Source organism: Heptranchias perlo, chromosome 35, assembly GCF_035084215.1.
Source record: "Heptranchias perlo isolate sHepPer1 chromosome 35, sHepPer1.hap1, whole genome shotgun sequence".
In the NCBI taxonomy this organism is placed as follows: Eukaryota; Metazoa; Chordata; class Chondrichthyes; order Hexanchiformes; family Hexanchidae; genus Heptranchias; species Heptranchias perlo.
This window is the reverse complement of record NC_090359.1, coordinates 21,234,571-21,254,682: the sequence shown is the minus strand read 5'-3', so window position 1 is coordinate 21,254,682 and position 20,112 is coordinate 21,234,571. Positions and strand designations below refer to the sequence as shown.

The window sequence follows — 20,112 nt, the reverse complement described above, 5'->3', positions numbered from 1 at the left end:
GTGTTACAGTGAGGGGTGTGGGGTATATCAGAGTGTTACAGTGAGGGGTGTGGGGTATATCAGAGAGTGTTACAGTGAGGGGTGTGGGGTATATCAGAGTGTTACAATGAGGGGTGTGGGGTATATCAGAGAGTGTTACAGTGAGGGGTGTGGGGTATATCAGGGAGTAATACAGTGAGGGGTGTGGGGTATATCAGAGAGTGTTACAGTGAGGGGTGTGAGGTATATCAGAGTGTTACATTGAGGGGTGTGGGGTATATCAGACAGTGTTACAGTGAGGGGTGTGGGGTATATCAGAGAGTGTTACAGTGAGGGGTGTGGGGTATATCAGAGAGTGTTACAGTGAGGGGTGTGGGGTATATCAGAGTGTTACAGTGAGGGGTGTGGGGTATATCAGAGTGTTACAGTGAGGGGTGTGGGGTATATCAGAGAGTGTTACAGTGAGGGGTGTGGGGTACATCAGAGTGTTACATTGAGGGGTGTGGGGTATATCAGAGAGTGTTACAGTGAGGGGTGTGGGGTATATCAGAGAGTGTTACAGTGAGGGGTGTGGGGTATATCAGAGTGTGTTACAGTGAGAGGTGTGGGGTATATCAGAGAGTGTTACAGTGAGGGGTGTGGGGTATATCAGAGTGTTACAGTGAGGGGTGTGGGGTATATCAGACAGTGTTACAGTGAGGGGTGTGGGGTATATCAGAGAGTGTTACAGTGAGGGGTGTGGGGTATATCAGAGAGTGTTACAGTGAGGGGTGCAGGGTATATCAGAGAGTGTTACAGTGAGGGGTGTGGGGTATATCAGAGAGTGTTACAGTGAGGGGTGTGGGGTATATCAGAGTGTGTTACAGTGAGGGGTGTGGGGTATATCAGAGAGTGTTACAGTGAGGGGTGTGGGGTATATCAGAGAGTGTTACAGTGAGGGGTGTGGGGTATATCAGAGTGTTACAATGAGGGGTGTGGGGTATATCAGAGTGTTACAGTGAGGGGTGTGGGGTATATCTGGGAGTGTTACAGTGAGGGGTGTGGGGTATATCAGAGTGTTACAGTGAGGGGTGTGGGGTATATCAGAGTGTTACAGTGAGGGGTGTGGGGTATATCTGGGAGTGTTACAGTGAGGGGTGTGGGGTATATCAGAGAGCGTTACAGTGAGGGGTGTGGGGTATATCAGAGAGTGTTACAGTGTGGGGTGTGGGGTATATCAGAGAGTGTTACAATGAGGGGTGTGGGGTATATCAGAGTGTTACAGTGAGGGGTGTGGGGTATATCAGAGAGTGTTACAGTGAGGGGTGTGGGGTATATCAGAGTGTTACAATGAGGGTTGTGGGGTATATCAGAGTGTTACAGTGAGGGGTGTGGGGTATATCAGAGTGTTACAATGAGGGGTGTGGGGTATATCAGAGTGTTACAGTGAGGGGTGTGGGGTATATCAGAGAGTGTTACAGTGAGGGGTGTGGGGTATATCAGAGTGTTACAATGAGGGGTGTGGGGTATATCAGAGAGTGTTACAGTGAGGGGTGTGGGGTATATCCGAGAGTGTTACAGTGAGGGGTGTGGTGTATATCAGAGTGTTACAGTGAGGGGTGTGGGGTATATCAGAGTGTTACAGTGAGGGGTGTGGTGTATATCAGAGAGTGTTACAGTGAGGGGTGTGGGGTATATTGGAGTGTTACAGTGAGGGGTGTGGGGTATATCAGAGAGTGTTACAGTGAGGGGTGTGGGGTATATCAGAGTGTTACAGTGAGGGGTGTGGAGTATATCAGAGTGTTACAGTGAGGGGTGTGGGGTATATCAGGGAATGTTACAGTGAGGGGTGTGGGGTATATCAGAGTGTGTTACAGTGAGGGGTGTGGGGTCTATCAGAGAGTGTTACAGTGAGGGGTGTGGGGTATATCAGTGTGTTACAGTGAGGGGTGTGGGGTCTATCAGAGAGTGTTACAGTGAGGGGTGTGGGGTATATCAGAGAGTGTTACATTGAGGGGTGTGGGGTCTATCAGGGAGTGTTACAGTGAGGGGTGTGGGGTATATCAGAGTGTGTTACATTGAGGGGTGTGGGGTCTATCAGGGAGTGTTACAGTGAGGGGTGTGGGGTATATCAGAGGGTGTTACAGTGAGGGGTGTGGGGTATATCAGAGTGTTACAGTGAGGGGTGTGGGGTATATCAGAGTGTGTTACAGTGAGGGGTGTGGGGTATATCAGAGTGTTACAGTGAGGGGTGTGGGGTATATCAGAGAGTGTTACAGTGAGGGGTGTGGGGTATATCAGAGTGTGTTACAGTGAGAGGTGTGGGGTATATCAGAGAGTGTTACAGTGAGGGGTGTGGGGTATATCAGAGAGTGTTACAGTGAGGGGTGTGGGGTATATCAGAGTGTGTTACAGTGAGGGGTGTGGGGTATATCAGAGAGTGTTACAGTGAGGGGTGTGGGGTATATCAGAGAGTGTTACAGTGAGGGGTGTGGGGTATATCAGAGTGTTACAATGAGGGGTGTGGGGTATATCAGAGTGTTACAGTGAGGGGTGTGGGGTATATCAGAGTGTTACAGTGAGGGGTGTGGGGTATATCTGGGAGTGTTACAGTGAGGGGTGTGGGGTATATCAGAGTGTTACAGTGAGGGGTGTGGGGTATATCAGAGTTTTACAGTGAGGGGTGTGGGGTATATCTGGGAGTGTTACAGTGAGGGGTGTGGGGTATATCAGAGAGCGTTACAGTGAGGGGTGTGGGGTATATCAGAGAGTGTTACAGTGTGGGGTGTGGGGTATATCAGAGAGTGTTACAATGAGGGGTGTGGGGTATATCAGAGTGTTACAGTGAGGGGTGTGGGGTATATCAGAGAGTGTTACAGTGAGGGGTGTGGGGTATATCAGAGTGTTACAATGAGGGTTGTGGGGTATATCAGAGTGTTACAGTGAGGGGTGTGGGGTATATCAGAGTGTTACAATGAGGGGTGTGGGGTATATCAGAGTGTTACAGTGAGGGGTGTGGGGTATATCAGAGAGTGTTACAGTGAGGGGTGTGGGGTATATCAGAGTGTTACAATGAGGGGTGTGGGGTATATCAGAGAGTGTTACAGTGAGGGGTGTGGGGTATATCCGAGAGTGTTACAGTGAGGGGTGTGGGGTATATCAGAGTGTTACAGTGAGGGGTGTGGGGTATATCAGAGTGTTACAGTGAGGGGTGTGGTGTATATCAGAGAGTGTTACAGTGAGGGGTGTGGGGTATATCAGAGTGTTACAGTGAGGGGTGTGGGGTATATCAGAGAGTGTTACAGTGAGGGGTGTGGGGTATATCAGAGTGTTACAGTGAGGGGTGTGGGGTATATCAGAGTGTTACAGTGAGGGGTGTGGGGTATATCAGAGGGTGTTACAGTGAGGGGTGTGGGGTATATCAGAGTGTTACAGTGAGGGGTGTGGGGTATATCAGAGAGTGTTACAGTGAGGGGTGTGGGGTATATCAGAGAGTGTTACAGTGAGGGGTGTGGGGTCTATCAGAGAGTGTTACAGTGAGGGGTGTGGGGTATATCAGTGTGTTACAGTGAGGGGTGTGGGGTCTATCAGAGAGTGTTACAGTGAGGGGTGTGGGGTATATCAGAGAGTGTTACATTGAGGGGTGTGGGGTCTATCAGGGAGTGTTACAGTGAGGGGTGTGGGGTATATCAGAGTGTGTTACATTGAGGGGTGTGGGGTCTATCAGGGAGTGTTACAGTGAGGGGTGTGGGGTATATCAGAGTGTTACAGTGAGGGGTGTGGGGTATATCAGAGAGTGTTACAGTGAGGGGTGTGGGGTATATCAGAGTGTGTTACATTGAGGGGTGTGGGGTCTATCAGGGAGTGTTACAGTGAGGGGTGTGGGGTATATCAGAGTGTGTTACATTGAGGGGTGTGGGGTCTATCAGAGAGTGTTACAGTGAGGGGTGTGGGGTATATCAGAGAGTGTTACAGTGAGGGGTGTGGGGTATATCAGAGATTGTTACAGTGAGGGGTGTGGGGTATATCAGAGATTGTTACAGTGAGGGGTGTGGGGTATATCAGTGAATGTTACAGTGAGGGGTGTGGGGTATATCAGAGAGTGTTACAGTGAGGGGTGTGGGGTATATCAGAGTGTTACAGTGAGGGGTGTGGGGTATATCAGAGAGTGTTACAGTGAGGGGTGTGGGGTATATCAGAGTGTTACAATGAGGGTTGTGGGGTATATCAGAGTGTTACAGTGAGGGGTGTGGGGTATATCAGAGTGTTACAATGAGGGGTGTGGGGTATATCAGAGTGTTACAGTGAGGGGTGTGGGGTATATCAGAGTGTTACAATGAGGGGTGTGGGGTATATCAGAGTGTTACAGTGAGGGGTGTGGGGTATATCAGAGTGTTACAGTGAGGGGTGTGGGGTATATCTGGGAGTGTTACAGTGAGGGGTGTGGGGTATATCAGAGTGTTACAGTGAGGGGTGTGGGGTATATCAGAGTGTTACAGTGAGGGGTGTGGGGTATATCTGGGAGTGTTACAGTGAGGGGTGTGGGGTATATCAGAGAGTGTTACAGTGAGGGGTGTGGGGTATATCGGAGAGTGTTACAGTGAGGGGTGTGGGGTATATCAGAGAGTGTTACAGTGTGGGGTGTGGGGTATATCAGAGAGTGTTACAATGAGGGGTGTGGGGTATATCAGAGTGTTACAGTGAGGGGTGTGGGGTATATCAGAGAGTGTTACAGTGAGGGGTGTGGGGTATATCAGAGTGTTACAATGAGGGTTGTGGGGTATATCAGAGTGTTACAGTGAGGGGTGTGGGGTATATCAGAGTGTTACAATGAGGGGTGTGGGGTATATCAGAGTGTTACAGTGAGGGGTGTGGGGTATATCAGAGAGTGTTACAGTGAGGGGTGTGGGGTATATCAGAGTGTTACAATGAGGGGTGTGGGGTATATCAGAGAGTGTTACAGTGAGGGGTGTGGGGTATATCCGAGAGTGTTATAGTGAGGGGTGTGGGGTATATCAGAGTGTTACAGTGAGGGGTGTGGGGTATATCAGAGTGTTACAGTGAGGGGTGTGGTGTATATCAGAGAGTGTTACAGTGAGGGGTGTGGGGTATATCAGAGTGTTACAGTGAGGGGTGTGGGGTATATCAGAGAGTGTTACAGTGAGGGGTGTGGGGTATATCAGAGTGTTACAGTGAGGGGTGTGGGGTATATCAGAGTGTTACAGTGAGGGGTGTGGGGTATATCAGAGGGTGTTACAGTGAGGGGTGTGGGGTATATCAGAGTGTTACAGTGAGGGGTGTGGGGTATATCAGAGAGTGTTACAGTGAGGGGTGTGGGGTATATCAGAGAGTGTTACAGTGAGGGGTGTGGGGTCTATCAGAGAGTGTTACAGTGAGGGGTGTGGGGTATATCAGTGTGTTACAGTGAGGGGTGTGGGGTCTATCAGAGAGTGTTACAGTGAGGGGTGTGGGGTATATCAGAGAGTGTTACATTGAGGGGTGTGGGGTCTATCAGGGAGTGTTACAGTGAGGGGTGTGGGGTATATCAGAGTGTGTTACATTGAGGGGTGTGGGGTCTATCAGGGAGTGTTACAGTGAGGGGTGTGGGGTATATCAGAGTGTTACAGTGAGGGGTGTGGGGTATATCAGAGAGTGTTACAGTGAGGGGTGTGGGGTATATCAGAGTGTGTTACATTGAGGGGTGTGGGGTCTATCAGGGAGTGTTACAGTGAGGGGTGTGGGGTATATCAGAGTGTGTTACATTGAGGGGTGTGGGGTCTATCAGAGAGTGTTACAGTGAGGGGTGTGGGGTATATCAGAGAGTGTTACAGTGAGGGGTGTGGGGTATATCAGAGATTGTTACAGTGAGGGGTGTGGGGTATATCAGAGATTGTTACAGTGAGGGGTGTGGGGTATATCAGTGAATGTTACAGTGAGGGGTGTGGGGTATATCAGAGAGTGTTACAGTGAGGGGTGTGGGGTATATCAGAGTGTTACAGTGAGGGGTGTGGGGTATATCAGAGAGTGTTACAGTGAGGGGTGTGGGGTATATCAGAGTGTTACAATGAGGGGTGTAGGGTATATCAGAGAGTGTTACAGTGAGGGGTGTGGGCTATATCAGGGAGTGTTACAGTGAGGGGTGTGGGGTATATCAGAGAGTGTTACAGTGAGGGGTGTGGGGTATATCAGAGTGTTACATTGAGGGGTGTGGGGTATATCAGACAGTGTTACAGTGAGGGGTGTGGGGTATATCAGAGAGTGTTACAGTGAGGGGTGTGGGGTATATCAGAGAGTGTTACAGTGAGGGGTGTGGGGTATATCAGAGTGTTACAGTGAGGGGTGTGGGGTATATCAGAGTGTTACAGTGAGGGGTGTGGGGTATATCAGAGGGTGTTACAGTGAGGGGTGTGGGGTATATCAGAGTGTTACATTGAGGGTTGTGGGGTATATCAGAGTGTTACAGTGAGGGGTGTGGGGTATATCAGAGTGTTACAGTGAGGGATGTGGGGTATATCAGAGTGTTACAGTGAGGGGTGTGGGGTATATCTGGGAGTGTTACAGTGAGGGGTGTGGGGTATATCAGAGAGCGTTACAGTGAGGGGTGTGGGGTATATCAGAGAGTGTTACAGTGTGGGGTGTGGGGTATATCAGAGAGTGTTACAATGAGGGGTGTGGGGTATATCAGAGAGTGTTACAGTGAGGGGTGTGGGGTATATCAGAATGTTACAATGAGGGGTGTGGGGTATATCAGAGTTTTACATTGAGGGGTGTGGGGTATATCAGAGAGTGTTACAGTGAGGGGTGTGGGGTATATCAGAGAGTGTTACAGTGAGGGGTGTGGGGTATATCAGAGTGTTACATTGAGGGGTGTGGGGTATATCAGAGAGTGTTACAGTGAGGTGTGTGGGGTATATCAGAGAGTGTTACAGTGAGGGGTGTGGGGTATATCAGAGAGTGTTACAGTGAGGGGTGTGGGGTATATCAGAGTGTTACAGTGAGGGGTGTGGGGTATATCAGAGTGTTACAGTGAGGGGTGTGGGGTATATCAGAGGGTGTTACAGTGAAGGGTGTGGGGTATATCAGAGTGTTACAGTGAGGGGTGTGGGGTATATCAGAGAGTGTTACAGTGAGGGGTGTGGGGTATATCAGAGTGTTACAGTGAGGGGTGTGGGGTATATCAGAGAGTGTTACAGTGAGGGGTGTGGGGTATATCAGAGTGTGTTACAGTGAGCGGTGTGGGGTATATCAGAGTGTGTTACAGTGAGGGGTGTGGGGTATATCAGAGAGTGTTACAGTGAGGGGTGTGGGGTATATCAGAGAGTGTTACAGTGAGGGGTGTGGGGTATATCAGAGTGTTGCAATGAGGGGTGTGGGGTATATCAGAGTGTTACAGTGAGGGGTGTGGGGTATATCAGAGTGTTACAGTGAGGGGTGTGGGGTATATCTGGGAGTGTTACAGTGAGGGGTGTGGGGTATATCAGAGTGTTAAAGTGAGGGTTTGGGGTATATCAGAGAGTTACAGTGAGGGGTGTGGGGTATATCAGAGAGTGTTACAATGAGGGGTGTGGGGTATATCAGAGAGTGTTACAGTGAGGGGTGTGGGGTATATCAGAGAGTGTTACAGTGAGGGGTGTGGGGTATATCAGAGTGTTACAATGAGGGGTGTGGGGTATATCAGAGTGTTACAGTGAGGGGTGTGGGGTATATCAGAGTGTTACAGTGAGGGGTGTGGGGTATATCTGGGAGTGTTACAGTGAGGGGTGTGGGGTATATCAGAGAGCGTTACAGTGAGGGGTGTGGGGTATATCAGAGAGTGTTACAGTGTGGGGTGTGGGGTATATCAGAGAGTGTTACAATGAGGGGTGTGGGGTATATCAGAGTGTTACAGTGAGGGGTGTGGGGTATATCAGAGAGTGTTACAGTGAGGGGTGTGGGGTATATCAGAGAGTGTTACAATGAGGGTTGTGGGGTATATCAGAGTGTTACAGTGAGGGGTGTGGGGTATATCAGAGTGTTACAATGAGGGGTGTGGGGTATATCAGAGTGTTACAGTGAGGGGTGTGGGGTATATCAGAGAGTGTTACAGTGAGGGGTGTGGGGTATATCAGAGTGTTGCAATGAGGGGTGTGGGGTATATCAGAGTGTTACAGTGAGGGGTGTGGGGTATATCAGAGAGTGTTACAGTGAGGGGTGTGGGGTATATCAGAGTGTTACAGTGAGGGGTGTGGGGTATATCAGAGTGTTACAGTGAGGGGTGTGGGGTATATCAGAGGGTGTTACAGTGAGGGGTGTGGGGTATATCAGAGTGTTACATTGAGGGTTGTGGGGTATATCAGAGTGTTACAATGAGGGGTGTGGGGTATATCAGAGTGTTACAGTGAGGGATGTGGGGTATATCAGAGTGTTACAGTGAGGGGTGTGGGGTATATCTGGGAGTGTTACAGTGAGGGGTGTGGGGTATATCAGAGAGCGTTACAGTGAGGGGTGTGGGGTATATCAGAGAGTGTTACAGTGTGGGGTGTGGGGTATATCAGAGAGTGTTACAATGAGGGGTGTGGGGTATATCAGAGTGTTACAGTGAGGGGTGTGGGGTATATCAGAGAGTGTTACAGTGAGGGGTGTGGGGTATATCAGAGTGTTACAATGAGGGGTGTGGGGTATATCAGAGTTTTACATTGAGGGGTGTGGGGTATATCAGAGAGTGTTACAGTGAGGGGTGTGGGGTATATCAGAGAGTGTTACAGTGAGGGGTGTGGGGTATATCAGAGTGTTACATTGAGGGGTGTGGGGTATATCAGAGAGTGTTACAGTGAGGTGTGTGGGGTATATCAGAGAGTGTTACAGTGAGGGGTGTGGGGTATATCAGAGAGTGTTACAGTGAGGGGTGTGGGGTATATCAGAGTGTTACAGTGAGGGGTGTGGGGTATATCAGAGTGTTACAGTGAGGGGTGTGGGGTATATCAGAGGGTGTTACAGTGAGGGGTGTGGGGTATATCAGAGTGTTACAGTGAGGGTTGTGGGGTATATCAGAGAGTGTTACAGTGAGGGGTGTGGGGTATATCAGAGTGTTACAGTGAGGGGTGTGGGGTATATCAGAGAGTGTTACAGTGAGGGGTGTGGGGTATATCAGAGTGTGTTACAGTGAGCGGTGTGGGGTATATCAGAGTGTGTTACAGTGAGGGGTGTGGGGTATATCAGAGAGTGTTACAGTGAGGGGTGTGGGGTATATCAGAGAGTGTTACAGTGAGGGGTGTGGGGTATATCAGAGTGTTACAATGAGGGGTGTGGGGTATATCAGAGTGTTACAGTGAGGGGTGTGGGGTATATCAGAGTGTTACAGTGAGGGGTGTGGGGTATATCTGGGAGTGTTACAGTGAGGGGTGTGGGGTATATCAGAGTGTTACATTGAGGGGTGTGGGGTATATCAGAGTGTTACAGTGAGGGGTGTGGGGTATATCAGAGAGTGTTACAGTGAGGGGTGTGGGGTATATCAGAGTGTTACATTGAGGGGTGTGGGGTATATCAGAGTGTTACAGTGAGGGGTGTGGGGTATATCAGAGGGTGTTACAGTGAGGGGTGTGGGGTATATCAGAGTGTTACAGTGAGGGGTGTGGGGTATATCAGAGAGTGTTACAGTGAGGGGTGTGGGGTATATCAGAGTGTTACATTGAGGGGTGTGGGGTATATCAGAGAGTGTTACAGTGAGGGGTGTGGGGTATATCAGAGAGTGTTACAGTGAGGGGTGTGGGGTATATCAGAGAGTGTTACAGTGGGGGGTGTGGGGTATATCAGAGAGTGTTACAGTGAGGGGTGTGGGGTATTTCAGAGAGTGTTACAGTGAGGGGTGTGGTGTATATCAGAGTGTTACAGTGAGGGGTGTGGGGTATATCAGAGTGTTACAGTGAGGGGTGTGGGGTATATCAGAGTGTTACAGTGAGGGGTGTGGGGTATATCAGAGAGTGTTACAGTGAGGGGTGTGGGGTATATCAGAGTGTTACAGTGAGGGGTGTGGGGTATATCAGAGTGTTACAGTGAGGGGTGTGGGGTATATCAGAGAGTGTTACAGTGAGGGGTGTGGGGTATATCAGAGTGTTACATTGAGGGGTGTGGGGTATATCAGAGAGTGTTACAGTGAGGGGTGTGGGGTATATCAGAGAGTGTTACAGTGAGGGGTGTGGGGTATATCAGAGTGTTACAGTGAGGGGTGTGGGGTATATCAGAGAGTGTTACAGTGAGGGGTGTGGGGTATATCAGAGTGTTACAGTGAGGGGTGTGGGGTATATCAGAGAGTGTTACAGTGAGGGGTGTGGGGTATATCAGAGTGTGTTACAGTGAGCGGTGTGGGGTATATCAGAGTGTGTTACAGTGAGGGGTGTGGGGTATATCAGAGAGTGTTACAGTGAGGGGTGTGGGGTATATCAGAGAGTGTTACAGTGAGGGGTGTGGGGTATATCAGAGTGTTACAATGAGGGGTGTGGGGTATATCAGAGTGTTACAGTGAGGGGTGTGGGGTATATCAGAGTGTTACAGTGAGGGGTGTGGGGTATATCTGGGAGTGTTACAGTGAGGGGTGTGGGGTATATCAGAGTGTTACATTGAGGGGTGTGGGGTATATCAGAGTGTTACAGTGAGGGGTGTGGGGTATATCAGAGAGTGTTACAGTGAGGGGTGTGGGGTATATCAGAGTGTTACATTGAGGGGTGTGGGGTATATCAGAGTGTTACAGTGAGGGGTGTGGGGTATATCAGAGGGTGTTACAGTGAGGGGTGTGGGGTATATCAGAGTGTTACAGTGAGGGGTGTGGGGTATATCAGAGAGTGTTACAGTGAGGGGTGTGGGGTATATCAGAGTGTTACATTGAGGGGTGTGGGGTATATCAGAGAGTGTTACAGTGAGTGGTGTGGGGTATATCAGAGAGTGTTACAGTGAGGGGTGTGGGGTATATCAGAGAGTGTTACAGTGGGGGGTGTGGGGTATATCAGAGAGTGTTACAGTGAGGGGTGTGGGGTATTTCAGAGAGTGTTACAGTGAGGGGTGTGGTGTATATCAGAGTGTTACAGTGAGGGGTGTGGGGTATATCAGAGTGTTACAGTGAGGGGTGTGGGGTATATCAGAGTGTTACAGTGAGGGGTGTGGGGTATATCAGAGAGTGTTACAGTGAGGGGTGTGGGGTATATCAGAGTGTTACAGTGAGGGGTGTGGGGTATATCAGAGTGTTACAGTGAGGGGTGTGGGGTATATCAGAGAGTGTTACAGTGAGGGGTGTGGGGTATATCAGAGTGTTACATTGAGGGGTGTGGGGTCTATCAGAGAGTGTTACAGTGAGGGGTGTGGGGTATATCAGAGAGTGTTACAGTGAGGGGTGTGGGGTATATCAGAGAGTGTTACAGTGGGGGGTGTGGGGTATATCAGAGAGTGTTACAGTGATGGGTGTGGGGTATATCAGAGAGTGTTACAGTGAGGGGTGTGGTGTATATCAGAGTGTTACAGTGAGGGGTGTGGGGTATATCAGAGTGTTACAGTGAGGGGTGTGGGGTATATCAGAGTGTTACAGTGAGGGGTGTGGGGTATATCAGAGAGTGTTACAGTGAGGGGTGTGGGGTATATCAGAGTGTTACAGTGAGGGGTGTGGGGTATATCAGAGTGTTACAGTGAGGGGTGTGGGGTATATCAGAGAGTGTTACAGTGAGGGGTGTGGGGTCTGTCAGAGAGTGTTACAGTGAGGGGTGTGGGGTATATCAGAGAGTGTTACAGTGAGGGGTGTGGGGTATATCAGAGAGTGTTACAGTGAGGGGTGTGGAGTATATCAGAGAGTGTTACAGTGAGGGGTGTGGGGTATATCAGAGAGTGTTACAGTGAGGGGTGTGGGGTATATCAGAGAGTGTTGCAGTGAGGGGTGTGGGGTATATCAGAGAGTGTTACAGTGAGTGGTGTGGGGTATATCAGAGAGTGTTACAGTGAGGGGTGTGGGGTATATCAGAGAGTGTTACAGTGAGGGGTGTGGGGTATATCAGAGAGTGTTACAGTGAGGGGTGTGGGGTATATCAGAGAGTGTTACAGTGAGGGGTGTGGGGTATATCAGAGAGTGTTACAGTGAGGGGTGTGGGGTATATCAGAGAGTGTTACAGTGAGGGGTGTGGGGTATATCAGAGAGTGTTGCAGTGAGGGGTGTGGGGTATTTCAGAGAGTGTTACAGTGAGGGGTGTGGGGTATATCAGAGTGTGTTACAGTGAGGGGTGTGGGGTATATCAGAGTGTTACAGTGAGGGGTGTGGGGTATATCAGAGAGTTTTGCAATGAGGGGTGTGGGGTATATCAGAGTGTTACAGTGAGGGGTGTGGGGTATATCAGAGAGTTTTGCAATGAGGGGTGTGGGGTATATCAGAGTGTTACAGTGAGGGGTGTGGGGTATATCAGAGTGTTACAGTGAGGGGTGTGGGGTATATCAGAGTGTTACAGTGAGGGGTGTGGGGTATATCAGAGTGTTACAGTGAGGGGTGTGGGGTATATCAGAGTGTTTTGCAATGAGGGATATCGATATATTGCAGAGCTCTGAGTAAGGGGCTTCTCGCCCGTTTTGTGGTTCCAGGTGAAGCCCGTGGATGAATCGCGGAGTATCGGTCGAATCAGTAAACATTGGAGTGGTCTTTTGAAGGAAGCTTTGACAGACGCTGATAATTTCGGAGTCCAGTTCCCGATGGACCTCGATGTGAAGATAAAGGCAGCCCTGCTGGGCGCCTGCTTCATGATTGTAAGTACCAAGCACGCTCGGCCAGCCCATGCCCACAGCGACAACGGCACATGCGCCCGCATGTACTGCACGGGTACACGCATGACCTGTACACTGTCTGTACCCGTCTGATATACAAGAAGTACCAGCTCTGCCATCCCTGGTACAGTGCCCACTCCAAGACACACACTGTCCTCTCTCACACTGGCACAGTGCCCACTCCAAGACACACACTGTCCTCTCTCACACTGGTACAGTGCCCACTCCAAGACACACACTGTCCTCTCTCACACTGGTACAGTGCCCACTCCAAAACACACACCGTCCCCTCTCACACTGGCACAGTGCCCACTCCAAGACACACACTGTCCTCTCTAACACTGGTACAGTGCCCACTCCAAAACACACACCGTCCCCTCTCACACTGGCACAGTGCCCACTCCAAGACACACACTGTCCTCTCTCACACTGGTACAGTGCCCACTCCAAGACACACACCAACCTAACACTGGTACAGTGCCCACTCCAAGACACACACTGTCCCCTCTCACACTGGTACAGTGCCCACTCCAAAACACACACCGTCCCCTCTCACACTGGTACAGTGCCCACTCCAAAACACACACCGTCCCCTCTAACACTGGTACAGTGCCCACTCCAAGACACTCACTGTCCCCTCTAACACTGGTACAGTGCCCACTCCAAAACACACACTGTCCTCTCTCACACTGGTACAGTGCCCACTCCAAAACACACACTGTCCTCTCTCACACTGGCACAGTGCCCACTCCAAAACACACACTGTCCTCTCTAACACTGGCACAGTGCCCACTCCAAAACACACACCGTCCCCTCTAACACTGGTACAGTGCCCACTCCAAGACACTCACTGTCCCCTCTAACACTGGCACAGTGCCCATTCCAAAACACACACCGTCCCCTCTAACACTGGTACAGTGCCCACTCCAAGACACTCACTGTCCCCTCTAACACTGGTACAGTGCCCACTCCAAGACACACACCATCCCCTCTAACACTGGTACAGTGCCCACTCCAAGACACTCACTGTCCCCTCTAACACTGGTACAGTGCCCACTCCAAGACACACACCAACCTCTCTAACACTGGTACAGTGCCCACTCCAAGACACACACCATCCCCTCTAACACTGGTACAGTGCCCACTCCAAGACACTCACTGTCCCCTCTAACACTGGTACAGTGCCCACTCCAAGACACACACTGTCCTCTCTCACACTGGTACAGTGCCCACTCCAAAACACACACCGTCCCCTCTAACACTGGTACAGTGCCCACTCCAAGACACACACCATCCCCTCTAACACTGGTACAGTGCCCACTCCAAGACACTCACTGTCCTCTCTCACACTGGTACAGTGCCCACTCCAAAACACACACTGTCCTCTCTCACACTGGTACAGTGCCCACTCCAAAACACTCACTGTCCTCTCTCACACTGGTACAGTGCCCACTCCAAAACACACACTGTCCTCTCTAACACTGGTACAGTGCCCACTCCAAAACACACACTGTCCTCTCTCACACTGGTACAGTGCCCACTCCAAAACACACACTGTCCTCTCTCACACTGGTACAGTGCCCACTCCAAAACACACACTGTCCTCTCTCACACTGGTACAGTGCCCACTCCAAAACACTCACTGTCCTCTCTCACACTGGTACAGTGCCCACTCCAAAACACACACTGTCCTCTCTCACACTGGTACAGTGCCCACTCCAAAACACACACTGTCCTCTCTAACACTGGCACAGTGCCCACTCCAAAACACACACTGTCCTCTCTAACACTGGCACAGTGCCCACTCCAGGACACGCACAGTCCCCTCTATCCCTGGCACAGTGCCCACTCCAAGGCACACAAAGACCCCTCCGTGGGGAAGAGGCTCGATGGGCCGAATGGCCTCCCCCCCCCCACCCCCACCCCGTGCCGTGAATCCCTGCCGTCCTACGGAGACCAGCGCCTCCAGGAATCAGCGGGCAAAAGGTGCCACGCGGGCTAACGTAATCACCTTTCACCCCCTCCTCCCCCCGCAGGACTTCATGTTCTTCGAACGAGGGAAGAGCAGCAAGCAGCGGGATGGAGTGTGGCAGTAGGTTGGCACTGCCAGCCGACGAGAGACGGGGGAGAACAGAATCCGGTGGCCTTCGAGAGGAGAGTCCGACGACCTCTTGCCGATGCCTGGGAGGCACCGAAAGGGAGCAAGTTACCGTTACGAACCAGTTTAGGCAAGATGGCGGATTTTCCAGCGCGGATTGAAGTCGTCGCCAATCACAGGGGGGGGGGGGCGGTGTTGGGGGAGGGGAGGGGGGAGGGGGAGGGTGAGGGGTGGGGGTGGGGTGAGGGGTGAGGGGTGGGGGTGTCGTTGGGTTGTCGCGAAAGGAGCTGTCTCGGGCCAGGAACGTCCAACGCACCAGCTGCCACCGCAAGTCCGTCTCGTTCTATAATAAGTCCAACAAAAAAAAATCCGTGCCAAGTCCCCGCCCGCCCTTTTCCCGAGGGCAGTGGCCTTTCCTTGCGGCGAGAGGCGGGCCCGGTCGGAGCCCGTCCCGAGGTCCTAGGACCCCTCCCGTCCAGTGGAAGCGGGGGACGGGGGTCAAAAATACGCCTCCCCGCAAACCCACCCGCGTCCTTCCCCCGCACGTCCCCACCTCCACTTAACGCGTCACCTCTTTCCATTAAGACTGAGGCTCCTTGGGGAAAACCTTCAGGATTCCGCCTCAGCTTTTCCCGCTCGGGATCGAGCTGGCAAAGTCCAGCCGCACAGCTTTGGGGAGCAGAACCAAAACCGGTAACGCCTTGATGGCCAATAAACCTGACGTCATCTCAATCTACGAGGGATAATTGCTCTATCACTGTACAGAGTTCCTGTTTATTTCAGCAGGGCAAGGATTACACACTGTGTAACTGTAGGGAGTTCCCAATTGTGGCGTCTCACCTTAGCCAAGTGATGGGACAACATGCTCACTGCAGGCTACCTCCAAGGTCAGTGAGAATATTGAGACGGTGGGAATAATTTGGAGGGAGGTGGAAAGGGGACGGGGTTAAAGGAGAGAGAAAAGGGGACCGGGGGGGGGGGGTGGGGGGAAGTGGAGAGAGTGTGTGGAAGGCGGGGAGAAAGCATAGGGAAGGGGGCAGAGAATGAGAAGAGGGGGAGAGAATCGGGGGGGGGGGGAACAGAGAAAGTGTGAGCGGGAGTGAGCAAGGGTGCACTTATACAGGGCCTTGGTGAGACCACACTTGGAGTATTGAGTACAGTTTTGGTCTCCTTACCTAAGAGAGGATGTCCTTGCCATGGAGGGAGTGCAGCGAAGGTTCACCAGACTGATTCCTGGGATGGCAGGACTGTCGTATGAGGAGAGATTGGGTCGACTCGGCCTGTATTCACTCGAGTTTAGAAGAATGAGAGGTGATCTCATTGAAACATATCAAATTCCGACATGGCGAGACAGACTGGATGCAGGGAGGATGTTTCCTCTGGCTGGGGGGTCCAGAACGAGGGGTCACAGTCTCAGGGTACGGGGTAGGACATTTAGGACTGAGATGAGGAGAAATTTCTTCACTCAGAGGGTGGTGAACCTGTGGAATTCTCTACCACAGAAGGCTGCGGAGGCCAAGTCACTGAATATATTTAAGAAGGAGCTGGATAGACTTCTAGATGCAAAAGGCATCAAGGGGTATGGGGAGAGAGCGGGAATACGGTATTGAGATAGAGGGTCAGTCATGATCATATTGAATGGCGGAGCAGGCTCGAAGGGCCGAATGGCCTACTCCTGCTCCTATCTTCTATGAAATGGTGGAGAACGGGAGTGAGCAAGAGGGGGAAAGAGATTTGAGAGGAAGGGAGAAGAGAGCGAGGGGAAGGGGAGACAATCGGGGGAATGGGGACAGGGGGAAGAGAGGGGATAGAAAATGAATCTGAAGACACTGGAACATCATTGGGTGACTCGTGTGTGGGCGATGACGGCTGTTGGTATTCCCCAACCAATCCCGTTGGATCTCTTGCCTGATTGTGTGGAAGGTTCTATCCCCTTACCCAATGCTGGCCCTAACTTGGCTCCCAATTGCCAGAGGCTGGACTCCCATTCCGATGTTTACCAATGCCATCACTGGGCTGGGTCTCCAGTGAGAGTGAGGCCTGCATCGAGAATTGGGTTCCATCAGACTTTTCGATGGGAGCTGCCATCTTGGATTCACGTGCGCCACCCTGCACGGCAGGCCAAATATTCTGGACACCCGAGACGTTCCTGCTGGCAATTGCTCCTTTAGCGGGGAAAAAAAAACACCTCGGGCTCTTCACCCTTGGGGTGCGGCCCGAAAGTGTACAGAAGACAACAAACAGTATTGAACATTACCTCAAGCTAAAGCAGGACGGTAGGACGTGGATCCAAACAAGCTTAGGGTTGACGTCGGGAAGTTGCTCGTCACCAGAGAGAGTGATCAGCAGGCGGAGCGGACTCCCAGGTAGGGGAGTGGAGTCAAAAGGCCTGGAATCTGTTGGATGAAGTGTCGTAGGCCTTTCTGGATGGACAAGCTAAGATGGGCCTTCCTGTTTCACATCTGTCTTGTTGCTTTGAGCTCACGGCGTCAATGGGTGGGAGAACGGCTGGGGCTGCCTGGAGAGGTGGGGGGAGGGGAGGGAAATTGTGGGCACATGTCTTGGGGACTGTGGGCCTCTTCCTAGAGAAGGGTTTGGAGAGAGTGGGGGCCCCGTCTCCTGATAAGAGGGAACTGTCGGCTCTTCCTTTGGGGAACGGAGGGGGGTGGGAGGGTGGAGAGCAGAGACTGAGGGCCCATCCCCGATTGGGGAGGGAAGTGGGGGGGGGGGTGGGTGGGTTCAGAGGTCAAAAACAACAGGCCCCCCACCCCCTCCCCTGCTGCTGGGAGGCAGGGGTAGGGACTATGGGCCTCTCTCTCCTCATCGGGGGGAAGAGATACCAAGAGCTCTCCCTAATGCTGGGGTATGTTGGGAGACGGGAGGCAGAGACTGCAGGGCCGCTCCACTGTTGGCGTTGGGGCGGGGGTGGGGGGTCAGGGGTCAAGGGTCAGAGACTTCCGATTGAAGCCGCTCCCCATGGGATTGGTGGATGGAGTCTCCCTGCAGCTCCGAGGAGATAAGGCAGCTTCTCGGATCATCGGAGATTCACAGCACGAGCAAGAAAGACGACCGGACCGTCGAGTTATTTTTCTTCGCCCCCCCGCCTGCCACGTGTCTGGGAGGCGGTGGGGGATCCGCGGCCTGCGAGCTTTCCGTTTTTTCTCGTTGTAACGCAGCCATTTTATTTTCGGGGTGGCTGAGATGTTTTTTTTTGTAAATGAATAAAGTCCAAGGACCCGAAATGTTTCCCCCTTGCCTCGGGCGTCACTAAGTAGCAGGCCTGGGGGGGAGGGGGAGGGGGGGGGGGGGGGCCAGCCGCCATCTTGGAATTGTTATGGCGCGGCTGCCCGTTCCGCAGGCGTAAAAGAGGGAGGGGCGGAGGGACGCGTAATGGGTCCAAGATGGCGGATCGCGAAGCTCGTCGCGTGCCGCCCGCCGTCTTGGTAGAGGCTCCGCCTCTCGGTCTCCGGGGCGTGAGTTTGAAACAGGCGGCCGGCCCTCTGCGTATGCAAACCTGGGCCTGGTCGACCGTTCTTAAAGGAACCCTGGAGGAGGTAAATTTGCTTCCCTCGTTGCGGAGTCAGGGCGAGCAGGAGCGCATCTTAAAATTGCCTGCCACCCCTCCCTCCCAGACTCCAGGCTCATCCTAAGGATCCTGCCCCCTCTCCCTCCCCCCTCCCCCCACCCCAGACCAGCGAGTCGCCTCTGGGCCAGAGTGCGGCCCCCTCAACTCGCCGGTAATAAGTCAATCGTTAGGTGCCAGCCACTCTCGCCACTAGGTCCTGGGATCGAGCCCCCACGCCAGAGACTTGAGCCCCATGATCTAGGCCGACACTCCCAGTGCAGCGCTGAAGGAGTGCTGCACTGTTGGAGGTGCCGTCTTTCGGATGAGAGGTTAATCCGAGGCCCTGTCTACCCCTCTCAGGTGGGCGTAAAAGATCCCCCGGCCACTATTTCTAAAGAAGAGCAGCAGGAGTTGTCCTGGGGCCAATATTTCTCCCTCAACCAACATCACTAAAAACCAGATGATCTGGTCATTATCACATTGCTGTTTGTGGGATCTTGCTGTGCGCAAATTGGCTGCTGGGTTTCCTACACTTCAATAAGTACTTGATTAGCTGTGAAGCACTTTGGGGCGTCCTGAGGTCGTGAAAGGCGCTATATAAATGCAAGTTCTTTCAGCGAAACGAGATTGGGAACCTCTGAATTAGATGTAATAACGGTGAACACCATCCAGAGTAGAGAGGAAACAGCTCGGGACTGCAGTGTCCCTCATAATAGACAGATGGTGGACTCCCAACACAGCCTAAGTGCAGGCTATAAAGGGATAGGGCAGTAGGCCCGAGAAGCCTGCTCCCTCCTTTGGGGGGGGGGGGCAGATTTCTTCCCTACGTCTGAAGGCGCTGTTTCCACGCGGCCCTTCGATAACTCGCCCAAGTGACCAGCGCCGAGCTCGCCGCAGTTCAGTGGGCGTCGACGGGTTATTCAACCTGGTTGGCCTTCACAGCCCATGATCTGATTGAACGGGTGGAACAGGCTCGAGGGGCTGAATGGCCTGCTCAGAACCACACCGCCCCCCCACCCCCATTATTTTTTGACAGCCTTCAGCCGACACACAAACCTGGTAGAGATTTAAAAGCACCAGGCAAAGAAATGGCATAACAAGATGGCGGCCAATAATGGCGGACCTCTCTGGTTAGGCCACAGCTGGAGTACTGTGTGCAGTTCTGGTCGCCGCACTACAGGAAGGATGTGATCGCTTTGGAGAGGGTGCAGAGGAGATTCACCAGGATGTTACCAGGGCTGGAGCGCTTCAGCTACGAAGAGAGACTGGGAAGATTGGGTTTGTTTTCCTTGGAGCAGAGGAGGCTGAGGGGGGACATGATTGAGGTGTACAAAATTATGAGGGGCACAGATAGGATGGATACTAAGGAGCTTTTTCCCTTCGTTGAGGGTTCTATAACAAGGGGACATAGATTCAAGGTAAAAGGCGGGAGGTTTAGAGGGGATTTGAGAAAGAACTTTTTCACCCAGAGGGTGGTTGGAGTCTGGAACTCACTGCCTGAAAGGGTTGTGGAGGCAGGAACCCTCACAACATTCAAGAAGCATTTGGATGAGCACTTGAAATGCCATAGCATACAAGGCTACGGACCAAATGCTGGAATATGGGATTAGAGTAGACAGGGCTTGATGGCCGGCGCGGACACGATGGGCCGAAGGGCCTCTATCCGTGCTGTATAACTCTATGACTCTAAGCACGAAATGATCGGACACAGAAACGGCATCAA

General features: G+C 52.0%; 1 protein-coding gene across 1 annotated transcript in view; it reads left to right on the top strand.

Annotated features, from left to right (window-relative positions):
* Positions 1-15,005, top strand: part of LOC137302167 (phospholipid scramblase 2-like) — a 71,388-nt gene extending 56,383 nt beyond the window's left edge. Inside the window, exons 7-8 of the mRNA XM_067971832.1 lie at positions 12,547-12,708; positions 14,763-15,005. Coding sequence (XP_067827933.1) covers positions 12,547-12,708; positions 14,763-14,822 — 222 coding nt within the window. The 3' untranslated portion in view covers positions 14,823-15,005. The remainder of the gene's footprint in view (positions 1-12,546; positions 12,709-14,762) is intronic.
* The last annotated feature ends 5,107 nt before the right edge of the window (positions 15,006-20,112 follow it).